The sequence below is a fragment of the Rousettus aegyptiacus genome, unplaced genomic scaffold (genome assembly GCF_014176215.1).
Source record: "Rousettus aegyptiacus isolate mRouAeg1 unplaced genomic scaffold, mRouAeg1.p scaffold_m13_p_7, whole genome shotgun sequence".
In the NCBI taxonomy this organism is placed as follows: Eukaryota; Metazoa; Chordata; class Mammalia; order Chiroptera; family Pteropodidae; genus Rousettus; species Rousettus aegyptiacus.
The window spans coordinates 98421945-98433821 of NW_023416310.1; the positions used below are offsets into that span (position 1 = coordinate 98421945).

Consider the following 11877-nt stretch of genomic DNA (forward strand, 5'->3'; position numbering starts at 1 on the left):
CTTAACCAAATGCAAAACGTGGCCTTTTTTAGGTCCTGATTCAATCAAAGGAACTGAAGTTTTTACAGATGAAATCGTATAATGTCTGGAATTTGCTTCAAAACAATCTTGTGTCAGTGGTAGGGAGGGAAAAGGGTAGTGTAAAAGAAACAAAATCACTTGTGAATTGACAGTTGTCAAACTACTTGATAGATACACAGAAGTTCATTACACTATTCCCTCCTATTTTTGGGAATGTTTGAAAATTTACACAATAAAAAAAAAAGGCTTGATTTATCCATGAAATTTTAGCATGTTTAGATATTATATCTTATTTGACAGAAAATGGGCTAAGAGAGAATAATTGTTTGAGGTGACTCATAACTTTATTAAAAGCTAAAATTAAAGAGCATGTATAAAATTTGAAGTGACCAGCCATGGATGAACCTGAGGCTCATTACTGTTATTATTGCAATAACTAAATTGGAAGTGGAGTAATGGCACCAGGACCCTTCCAAGGAGGTAGCAAGCAGTATAGTCTTTCAAACACCCAGAAACACTGCCAAACTAAGTTGTTGGCCTTCTTTTAAACATCACATGAGTCCTTGTTCCCTCTAAGAAAAGTACAACCTTCCAATTCTGGCCCCAACCTGCCTTTCCAGCAGCATTTCCTGCCCCTCCTCTCCTTACTTCCTGTCCACACCACCATTCAGTCACTGGATCCTGAACACACAGACCACCTTGCCTTTGTACTTGCTGTTCTATCTGCCTGTAAATCCTCCTGTGAACTCCCAATCTTCCTTCTACAACCAGTTCCCTAGTCTCCTCCTCCTTGACAGAATTAGTCATTCTCTGTTCCACACACACCTCTAATACATCACACCATAAGGTAATTATTTCTAAATCTCCCCCCACCCAATTCTGTGCTGCCCCAGACTTTGATCTCTAAGTGCTCAGGGCCTAACATTAAGTTGGTATTTGATACATGTTTTCTGGATAACAAACTGACTGAGTGACTGAAGGAGCAATGTAGACTTTGAATGGCCCCATGCTGACTGTGGTCTCCAGAAAGTTATCCAGACTTGGGCTCTTCCTTCAACAAAGCAAACAGTCTGATCCAAGAATAACTGACAAGACCACCTGGTTAACACAATTCAGTCATAAGCAGAAGAAATAAATTTAAGAGAAAGGCTTCGAGCCTAGCAGTATGCATAAGTTGTATATTGGAAATGGGCCTAGAGACAATGATGGGGGCAAGACCTCAAGAGTTCTCTAAGAAATAGTTGAGGGAGCTTGTTGAGCTAATAAAATAGCTACCTTTTCTAACTTAAAAAAAAAAAAATCCCACAGCCCCAAAATTTAGAAGCCAGCAATAGCTCATGGGTCAGTCCTTCTATTCTGCCAGCCACAGCAGACCATCCACCTATGCGGAATATTAAACAGCCAACTTGTATCCAGTAGCAAAGAATCTAGAGCTCTGAGTCCCTAGAAAATCTTTCCTCTCCTTGTTTTTCAGCGCTCCTCTTTTCCCACCTTACAACTGAAGGGGCAGATATCTGCAGCAGAGAGGACCTTCATAAAGATCTGTATATCATGCAGTCTAGAAAATAATTGTTTGCTTACCTACTCTATTTTTTCTTTCAAAAATAGAATGATTTTCTTCCAGTGATTAAAAAAAAAAATGCATGCCTGCTCATTTGGAAAATACAGAAAAATATAAACTATGAAATAAAAATTTCCTATAATCCCACCAGAAGTAGCAACCATTAAAATTAGATGTTACATCTACCGCCATGCTGCCTTGAACAAGCTCAATCCCATCTAATCTTGAAAGTTAAGCAGGCTCAGGCCTAGTTAGGACTTGGATGGGAGAGACCATCTAGGAAGACCAGGTGCTGTAGGTGTAAAAAAATAAAAAAAAAATAAGGGATTATAAACTGACAAGGTCCTTGCAATCTGTGAGGTTGCCTAAAAATGCCTAAAACACCAAGGGTTGCATTGCCTAAAAAATAAAATAAAATAAAATAAAACCATGACATTTGATGTTATGTGTGTGCACGTGCTTGTATTTTATAAAATTGAAATACGGCATATAAAGTTTTATATATTAATTTATCACTTAAGTATTATATTGCGGGAATTTTTTAGGTCAATAATTATTTCAAAACATGGTTTATAGTAATGACTGCCTAGTAGTCCATTATATAACAATTTATTTAAGTCATCACCCATGGGATGTTTATGTTATTGCTAGTTTTACTCCATTATGAATAATACTGTAATTAACAGCCATTCCTGGAAGAATTGCTAGGTCAGAGGGCATAAACTCTTATAAGGCTCTAGGTGCATGCTCTTGAATTGCCCTCAGGAAAGTGAGTACTGGTTTATTCTCTCTCTATTGGTGTAAGTGAGTTTCATATGTCAAAGTGCTTTCCCTCCTATCATCATGTGTGAAAAAGGCAAGGTGTTTCGATATTACTCACTATGAATATATATTTTGTATTCAGAAAAAAATTAATATTCTTATTTTTAAGAAGAAGAAAATAAGCATTATTTTCCCCATAAAACAGAGGGGGAACTTGTAGGCCCATGAATGAATAACTTAAAGACTTGCTTTATGAAGCCTAATGGACCTGAAGAGATTGAAGAAGTCTTTCTGGATAGAGTCACAATATTTCTGAGAAGAAAATTCTAAGGACTTTTGTCGTTTCATTAGCCAAAAATGAAATCTGGTTCTGAAGAGAATGAGAGACGATCCTGAGAAGGCAATTTGGGGGAGTTATCATAAATCCAAGGAGACGAAATCAGTTCTGAGGCTGCTGTAATGAGACTGGAAGTAGTCACCACTCCAGAGTTCCTGTTTTATAGGGATTTGGGGGCAATCAAAGTCGTGTTTGTGTCATTCATAAAAGACTGAGAACGCTCCCCAAGGTACTACTTAGCTTCATCACTGATCTGAGAAGGCTTACCCAGGGCCAAGTCAGGTGGACCTGCAGTGTTAAATAGGTGGTTCTGAGAGGACAGTTTGAGAGGGAACTTTGATGTTGAGGTGACTGAAAATTGGTTCTGATAAGGCAGCTGGAGAAGATTCAATGTTCCTGAGAAGACAGTTTAAGAGAAGTCAAAATTTAAATACATACCCAGGCAGGCAGCAAGGACCAGTTAATCAGAGTTGGAAATACAGACAAGAACAATCCTCTGGCCTCAGCTGCCCTTATCACTCAGGGTGCTCCACAGTCCCAGGCTCCCAGGGCCCAGATAATGTTGTGGTTACAACATTATCTCAGAACCGAGAGGCGGGATGTGGTTAAGATAGAGTTTGTGACAACTAGTGGGTGAATAGGGCATGGCTGCAGAACACCCTTCTGGGGAAAGAGTCCCCAGGAGATAGTAATACAAGACAAAGTGTACAGATAAACTCTTAGAACTAGTCCCCAGGGGTAACTTCCTATATCATCTGATCTTAGCCCCTTTCTCCTTTTGAGGTAGGAGTGCCTCATCAACATGTAGCCCACCCTCAATCAGGTACCTTTCTCCTTAGAAAAGTATTACCAAAGACTTACTTACCTTTGCCAAGCTGAATAAATAATGACAGTATATCTTGCTTAGTCCCAGACAGCGCATTACCAGGAAGGTACAAACGAATGGGAAATAGTGCAATAAAAATGATAAAAGGGCTGGGTCTGCATATAGGAGGAAAGCTTAAATGAAGCAAACCTCTTAGGAAGTCGGGTTCTGACTCTTAAGTTTGGGGAAGATGGGTGGTTATCGCTTTGAGTAAGAGGAAGCTGAGTAAATGGAAACATGGTAGGAAGAGCCGAACGTGGGGCTTTGGAGTAATTGGGGACGGGTACACACAAAGACTTTTACTCAAATGTTCACAGAAGCTTTATTTATAGTAGCCCCAAAGGAAACTCACCCAAATGTCCATCCACAGGTAAAAGGGTGAACAAATGTGCTGCAGCCATACAATGGAATACTACTTAGCAATAGAAATGATGAACTATTTATATATACAAACATGAATGAATCTTAAAATGATACTAAATCAAAGAACCCAGACCAAATTGAGTACCTACTGAATTATTTGATTTATATGAAACTCCAGAAAATGCAAACTGATCTATATGCAATAGAAAGCAGATTGGTGGTTGTCTGGGGACAGGGGTGGAAGAAAGAAAGATTGCCAATTGGAATGAGGAAAGTTTTGAGGATAATGAATAGGTTCGTTATCTTAATTGCGGTGATGGTTTCACCTTTATACACATATGTTAAGACTCATCAAATTGTACATTTTGTATGTAAAGTTTATTGTACATCAATTGTACCTCAATAAAGTTGCAATAATAATAATAATAATAATAAATCTAAGTACTGAGGAGAATGGGCTTGTTGGAGCGAGCTCCCTGAAAAAGCAGATGAGACAGTTTGACTTGGATCTGAGAAGCTGAGCCACCAACTCGACCTAAGAGAACTTCTCAAGTTGGCTTGCCTCAAAAAGCTCTCCTAGTTTCTAATAATGGGACAAGGAAGATGGAAAGGAAAACCACTGAAGTGGAGGGCTAGATTTGCTGTTTGGATGCAAAAATCTTATTAGCACTCAAAGGTTTATGGATAAAATGTTGAAATCCAATCTGCTCAACGTCTGATTCTTTTAGACCTGGCCTCATTTTCTTTAGAACACTAGATCTCACTCTGCCTAGTCTTTCTCTCTCAGACTGCCCTAAGTGGCTGAACCAGGGGAAATAGCAGGAATGGGGACAGAAGGGGACATTGCAAGGGATATCTCTGAGCCTACAGTATCCATTCCTGACTTCATTTCTTGCTGGGATTGTGGTACGGGTTTAGGGTTCTGAGTGAGGAAAGGTTGAAGAAAGCACTCTTCAAACCTAGCCTGACAAGCAGGCTAAGCTCCACATCCTGAATGCTTAGAATATTTCAAAATGGTTGAGGCTGAACAGTCCTAAAATTCAAGAAGAAGGGTCAAGTGTCCTTAGGACCTGGTTCTTTCTTTTACTTCAGAATCTAAACCTGTCCTTCACTGGAGGAGCCCTCCATCCCCTCCCCTCTACCACCTCACTCCTCTCTGTCCTTCTCCACATTGCTGAAGCCCTAGACAATATCCCCAGGTAGCACTCAATTGTTCAACATTATCTGGGTCCCTTCCCAAACCTCAGCCTTTATGATGATAACTTTCATCAGCACTGCTCTGTGCCCTTGGTTTCAGATTTCTCTCACAGGGGCAGGAGTTAAAATGAACAGTTTCCTTTTATTTTATACTATAAGACTGTAAAATGGGACAGTTTTTGAGCCTTACCCTACTTTAACCATGCCAAGAGACTTGAGTTTGAACTGTCAGAACCTAAAGACACCCTACTGACAGCACTTAAAAAATTAGCTAGCAGGCTTGGCAGAATTTCTCCCCAGGTCATCTGCATCAGAATTGCCTAGGGTGCTTATTATCAGGGATGCTTATTATTAAGGCCAGTTCCAGGATGCCATCCCAGACCTCAAGAATCAGACAATCTGGGAATCTGATTCTGATGCACTATAATAACATAGGAGACTCTCTGCTTGAAAGCAAGACTCTCTTTGCTCCTTTCATATTTTATTCTTGCCATGTTTTGTTTCTTGGGAGTATGTGGGAGAAATTCTCAAGAATGTGCAACAGGCATAGACTTGTGTTTCTGGGCATAGAGTGAGATGGGGAGGGGTAGGTGGAGCTGGGAAAAGGTGTGCCAACTCAAATATTGTCCCATTAGGACCTGGAAATTTTGCTAGGAGGCGCACAAGGATATGTCCTGTACTACAGAACATGTTTCTGTTACCCCTGCTCCAGGCTGAGGATCCTGGTCTTATGGGATAGGGCAGAGATTAACAATGTTGGTGCAGAGGCTAGATAAGACAGAATTGGGCCAATTCCAGAGGATTGCTGGAATTCCCCTGGCTCCAGAAGATGTCTGTAGGTAACCTGGGAAACCCTCAGAGAGGGAAGAAAAGGGGAGGGAGGTGAGGCCTTGACTTCAAGCAGGGCCTAATAAGTATAGTAGGTAGGGAGGGGGATTCTTTATTGTCCATGATTGGGGGAGGGGTCAGAAGTTGGGAGGGAAGCCAAAGCTTGGGAATTCCAGGATATCAAATCTATTGCACCCACCTGATCAATGGATGGTGATGGTCTGCAAATCACAGAAGAGTTCTGTCAGGGCAGGGGGTAGTGCTTCCATTCGGTAATCTATCCATCCACTCTCCTGGGCAAAGGCTCAGCCAACACCCTTCCTGCTTCACACACAAAGCAAGTCAATCAGGTTGACTCCTACTTACCTTTTCCAACTTGTTTTTTCCACCTTTCCTAAGGCCCTGGGTGGATTGGGTGTCCTTCTCTGTGCTCCCATAGAGCACCATGCTTGCTTATATTATATAACACTGTGTTGTAACTTTTGGCTTACATCTCTTTCTCCCTGACAATCTGCATTGTTGTGGCCAGCTCAAGGCTTCTCACGGAGCAGACAGATGCTCACGAGGCCACAAGGACTGCTCCAGTTGAGCATGGACCCTCAAGGGGCTGGGGCCGAAGGAACCTAGCACCTCAGGCCTCCTACACAACAGGTACAGACTTGGTCTGGATGGGAACCTTAGATACCAGACAAGCCTCTTGCCCATTCTGTCCTATTCTGGAAGTTGCCAAGGATGGCAGCTCCAGCTGGCAAGTAGTGAGATTTCTTACTGGAAGGATTCTTGGCTTGAGGACTGGCCCTCGCCTCTTCTAGGCTTTTTTACCACTCTCAGGTTTCTGGGGACATGGAGGATGGGAGGGAAAGACTGAGTTAGCTCCAGCTTTTACTGTTTCCCAAAGGCCTCGTGCTCACCCCTTATCTCCCTCAAGTGCATATATGGCAGGAATTCCCAAGAACATAAGATTTTCCCAACTTTTGGTAGAGTTGGGGGACAGGGTTGGCTGAACATTTTGGAGCCAGGAGAATGCCTCTATCATACATGGTCTACCCCTACCTCTGGCTTTCTGTAGCTTTAACAAACCAAGATAAGGCTGCTGCTCACCAGATTGAGGAGGAATAGGCCCAGAATCAAGAAGAGGAGACCCACACCCAGTCCTCATAAAGAATTCACTCCAGTGACACACAGTGGGGCCTGACTCTGATCAGAATATCCTTGTCTCTGTAAAAGCCCCTCAAATTCCCCAACAGGGACGCACCGGCAGATCTCTCCCCCTAGCTCAGGAAAGAAATGGGCAACCACAACTATTTTATTTTCCTTTTAATTTTTCTGCAGGATATACATCACATATCCCATGGGCAATAAAGCGCATTCAATGTGTTTATAAGCCAAACAGTCACTTTGTTTAAGCAAACACAAATACAAAGTAAAATAAAACCACAAAATAATGAACTGCATGTTCATAACATACAAAAATTGCCGCCTACTCAGTAGGTAACTACAACATTCCAACTCCTGAATATATTTATAAATTTACATTTTCAGTTAAAAAAATAGACTTTTGAGAGTTCAGATTTTTAGATTTTGTTTTCTTACATTCCAGAGAACCGAGGCTCAGCCCAGTCCTCTTCCTTATTTTGCTCCCAAAGCCTCCCCCGAATCATCACTCCTGCCCCCCTTAAGGCTAGAGGTGAGCACATTCCTCACACTGGCACATGTCAAGCCATCAGCAAGGCGCATCACACAAAAGGCACCAAGACGTGAAACTTTTTAAACCAAAAGGACAAAAACAAAAACCACTTTCAAAAAAAAGAAAAACCAAACCATATTTTGCCACATGTGAGAGTACGGTCGGGCAATATTTACAAAAAGGTTAACGGAACATCACTCTGACACATGCTCATTAATACCGAAGGCTGCTGTTTCAAAAAAAGCTTCAAACTTAATCATCACAGCATCACCACAAAATAAAGGATCACCATTGGTTTGCTTGGCTTTTCTTTTTTTTCCCCCCCAAAGTGAGGACCTAACTCCAAATAATACAATAGAATATTCAAATTATCTTCACATCAAGAGTACCCCAAGAAAAATGAAATCCATGGCACAGACACTGTACAAGGGTACAGGGCTGGGCTCTGAGAGGCCCAAACCCCATTTTGCCAACTCGATTTTCTAGCATTGAAGGGAGCAAGGGGTCAGGCGTACGGTGGAGATGATACTGAAATGATATATCCAAAATCCATGCAAATCAAGTTCTTTGGATAGAAATGAAGAACTTGCACATGGCTGTTTCAGGCAGCTGAAGTCAAAGGGAATAGGGGAGGAAGGGAAAGTGGGCAGAAAGGGTTGTTGGCCAACAGACCTTCCACACTGACCCTGAGGTCAATCAGAAGGGAGGATTGGCTCTGAGAACCTCCATCTGGCCTAAAAGGAAACTCTCATAAGGCCATTTCCTCCTCCTGTCCTTTAAGTCCCTTGTGTTTCTTTTTCTCCTTTTTCCCTTTCTCCCACTTTCCCTTTAGCAAATTTCAATTGTCCTGGGAGAAAATGTTGTTGTCATGTCCGAAAGCCCTGTGGAGGCGCTGAAGGAGTTGGTGACAGCTGAAGAAGGGAAGCTGCTGACTTGGGCCGGGAAAGCAGGGGGTACAGAGGAGTATGTGGTGGCCACTGAGGGAGAGGGGAAACCACTGTGCACAGGGGATGGGTAGGTTGAAGAGCCAGGAGAGGAGTAGGAGGTGGGCACAGGTGATGGGTATGAGGTGGTGGCTGAGGATGGGTAAGAGGTAGTGACCGGGGAGGTATAGGAGGTAGCCACTGGCGAGGAGTAGGAAGAGAGGGAGGGGGTGGCAGAAGAGGCCACAACACCTTTGTCTGCTTTTTTGTCCTTCTGCCGCAAGTGGATCTTGGTGTGCCTCTTGCGTTCATCGCTCCTGGCAAATTTCCTCCCACAGATGTCACAAGCGAAGGGCTTCTCTCCTGTGTGGGTGCGGATGTGAGTGGTGAGGTGGTCACTGCGGCTGAAGTTGCGCATGCAAATGCGACACTGGAAGGGCTTCTGGCCAGTGTGGATGCGAATGTGGCGGGTGAGCTCATCTGAACGAGAGAAGCGGCGGTCACAGGACTCTACAGGGCAGGCGTAGGGGCGTTCATGGGGTGGCGTCTTGCTGGGCCGGTTAGGGTACTTGCGCATGCGGCTGGGTTTGATGAGCTGGGACTGGTAAGTCGTGTTGAGGGCCTTCAGGTCTTGGGAGCCAGACTGTGTGGCAAAGGCCTTGATGGTTGAGAGTGGAGTGAGTGAAGGCTGCTGGGTGCGGCTCTCCAGGCCCTGGAAGGGCTTCTGGTCTGGGGTGCCCAGGCCCAGGTCCCCCTGCTGTTGTGGAAACAGATAGTCAGGAATCATAGGGACCTGGAAACTACCCTTGGCAGCAGGGTAGGCAGGAGGTGGGTACTGGAGCGCAGTACCTGCCGAGCCAGGATAGGCCTGGCTCTGTGGCTCAGGGAAGATGTCAGTGTTAGGCGTGGGAAAGGTGGGTGCCGCTGAGTAAATGGGGCTGCTGTCACTGGACTGCACTGCGCAGCTCAGGGGTGGACTCTGGGAGGCTGAAGATGAAGAGGAGGCCGCTGGAGATGGTGCTGAGGATGAGGTGGCAGGTGGGTTGGTCATGCTCACGAGGCCGCTGACCAGGCTGAAGAGGGGCTCAGGCCACAAAGTGTTGCCACTGTTGGGAGCAGGCTCCAGAGAGAAGCGGCCGGTGTAGGTAATGGGGGGCAGCCGGGTGGTTTGGCTGGGGTAACTTGTCTCCACCAGAACCTTCTCGTTATTCAGAGAGATGTCAGGAAAAGACTCTGGCAAGAGAGAGAGGGAGGAGACCTGGTTACTGGAGAGCACTCACTGGAGGACGAGGAGGACCCAACCTGCCAGGCAAGAGGTCGAGCCGGCTACCATTGACTGCCGAGCTGGTTAATAATTGATAGCAGCAGATTGCAATGTTCCTGGACCCGCTCCAGCGGCAGAGCCCATTTCAACAACAGCTGACGCAAATACGGAGAATCCCCCTCCACTGCAGCTCCTAGCGCTCCGCAGCGGCGGCTGAGCAGCGGAGAGATTCCCGCCAGCACCCCACTGGCTACCGCTAGTGCACGTCCCCTACTCGGCCAGGGCTGCCGGGACATCCCTGGCCAAGGATCAGGGTCCATCCTTGCGGCTAAGAGGCAGGCAAGGTAAGACTTTGGGTGGGGGTAGGGCTGCGCGGCCCTGCTCATCAAAACAAGCCCTCCCCCCATCTCCACCCACCCACGCAGCCCCGGAGCTCTCCATCCAAAACAAAAGCTCGCTCCTCTACGCACCGCTAGGGACCAGGAGGGTAGCGGTGGAGGTGGATGTCCCCAGGCATCCCTCTAACACATGACCCTGGGGATGCGAGGAATTGAAGGGAAACCCCACTTGCATCCCTGAGGTCTAGGAGCACCGCTGCGGTGAAGGGAGAGCAGCACAGGCCAGGGAGGGAGGATTGGAAGCTAGGATGGTGGCGAAGGGGCTAATTCTCGGCGTAGGCCACCGCTTACCTGAGGTCAGGTGCTCGTAGGGCTGCTCGCCCGCCTCCCCTTGAGGGTTGAAGGCGCTGCTGCTGCTGCTGCTGCTGCCCCCTCCACCTCCACCGCCCCCGCTGCTGCCGCTGCTGCCACCGCTGCTCCCCTCGGGGGCCCCGGCGGCACTGAGGAACTGGGGAGCCCCGTTGCTCAGCAGCATCATCTCCTCCAGTTTAGGGTAGTTGTCCATGGTGGGCGAGTGAGGAAAGGAGCCGAACGGGTCAGAAATCTGCAGTGGGGACATCAGCTGCATCTCGGCCTTGGCTGCGGCCATCCTGGACGGGCGGGCTGGAGAGCTGGTGTTGGAACGGGTGGGTGCAGCCCCGGGCTGGAGCTGCGGGGAATACACTCGCGGGGGCCTGGCCGGGTCACATGCGGGGCGCGGGGCACACTGTAGAGAACGCAGGTGGGGTCCCCAGGCTTGCCCTCGCCGCCGGCCGGTGTGGACGCGGCGCTGCTACCGAGGCCAAGGTAAGGGCCGGTGCTGGGCGGCGGAAGCTGGCGGCGGTAGCTGACGGCGGCGGCGACTCCCCAAGTTCTGCGCGCTGGGATCTCTCGCGACTCCCCGGATCCGCCTCTATTTGAAGGGTCTGGAAGGGCGCGGGCCCGCCTCCGTCATGACGTACATGGCCATATATGGGAAGCAGGAAGCCCTAATATGGCAAGACCGGCCGGGAGGACCCGGAGTGACGTGAAGCACCCTATCCCGGAACGGTGGGCGCCACTATCCCGCACCCCGGGCCTTGCGCCCGCTCCCGCACCCCGGGCACTCAGGCCTCCAGAAAGCCTGAGGCTCAAGCAGCAGCTGGAGACTCCCGGGCTCTAGCTGCCCGAGTTCCCGACTTTGCCCCCGCCCCTTCCCTCCGCCTTCTTCCCTCCTCCCGGAGCCGGAAGCGGCCAGGCCATATCGGGCCGCTCCAAATTAGGCGCTGCCCAAATAAGGGTTGTTCCGGCGGGGATCCTTCCTGCTCCTTATATGGCGTTTCCGGGTCGCTGCCTGCTGCTGCCTGGCTCTCTCACAAGTCCCTGGTTCCAAGCCGGGAGCCCGAACGCACGCCAAAGCGGGGGACGACCAGGCAGGGAGGGCTCAGGCGCGGAGCACTAGGCGCACCGTGCGTGGCTCAGGCGGCTCCCCGGCGGGGACTGGACTGGGGAAACCCGGCCCTGGGCGGGGGCGAGGGCGAGTCGGGCCGGGGTTCTGCCGCTGTCATCCAGTGCCCGCCCGCCCACCTCTGGGACCGTGGGAGCGGAGAGGGAGCGAAGGGGAGGAGTGGCTGGGTTGGCCGGGGCAGAGGCCGCCCAGGAGAGGCGGGGCCTTGACCTGGTGCCTCGACTAACGGCACTGTGCCTTTCCAG

At 48.0% G+C, this 11877-nt stretch overlaps 1 protein-coding gene across 1 annotated transcript; it reads right to left on the reverse strand.

Moving 5' to 3' along the window:
* Nucleotides 1–7236: 7236 nt before the first annotated feature.
* EGR1 (early growth response 1) lies at nt 7237–11087 on the reverse strand. Its single transcript, XM_016160672.2, has 2 exons — nt 10498–11087; nt 7237–9777 (listed from the first exon to the last, which is right to left on the reverse strand). Exons 1-2 carry the CDS (start codon nt 10793–10795, stop codon nt 8450–8452), a joined length of 1626 nt encoding a protein of 541 aa, XP_016016158.1. The 5' UTR covers nt 10796–11087; the 3' UTR covers nt 7237–8449.
* Nucleotides 11088–11877: the final 790 nt, after the last annotated feature.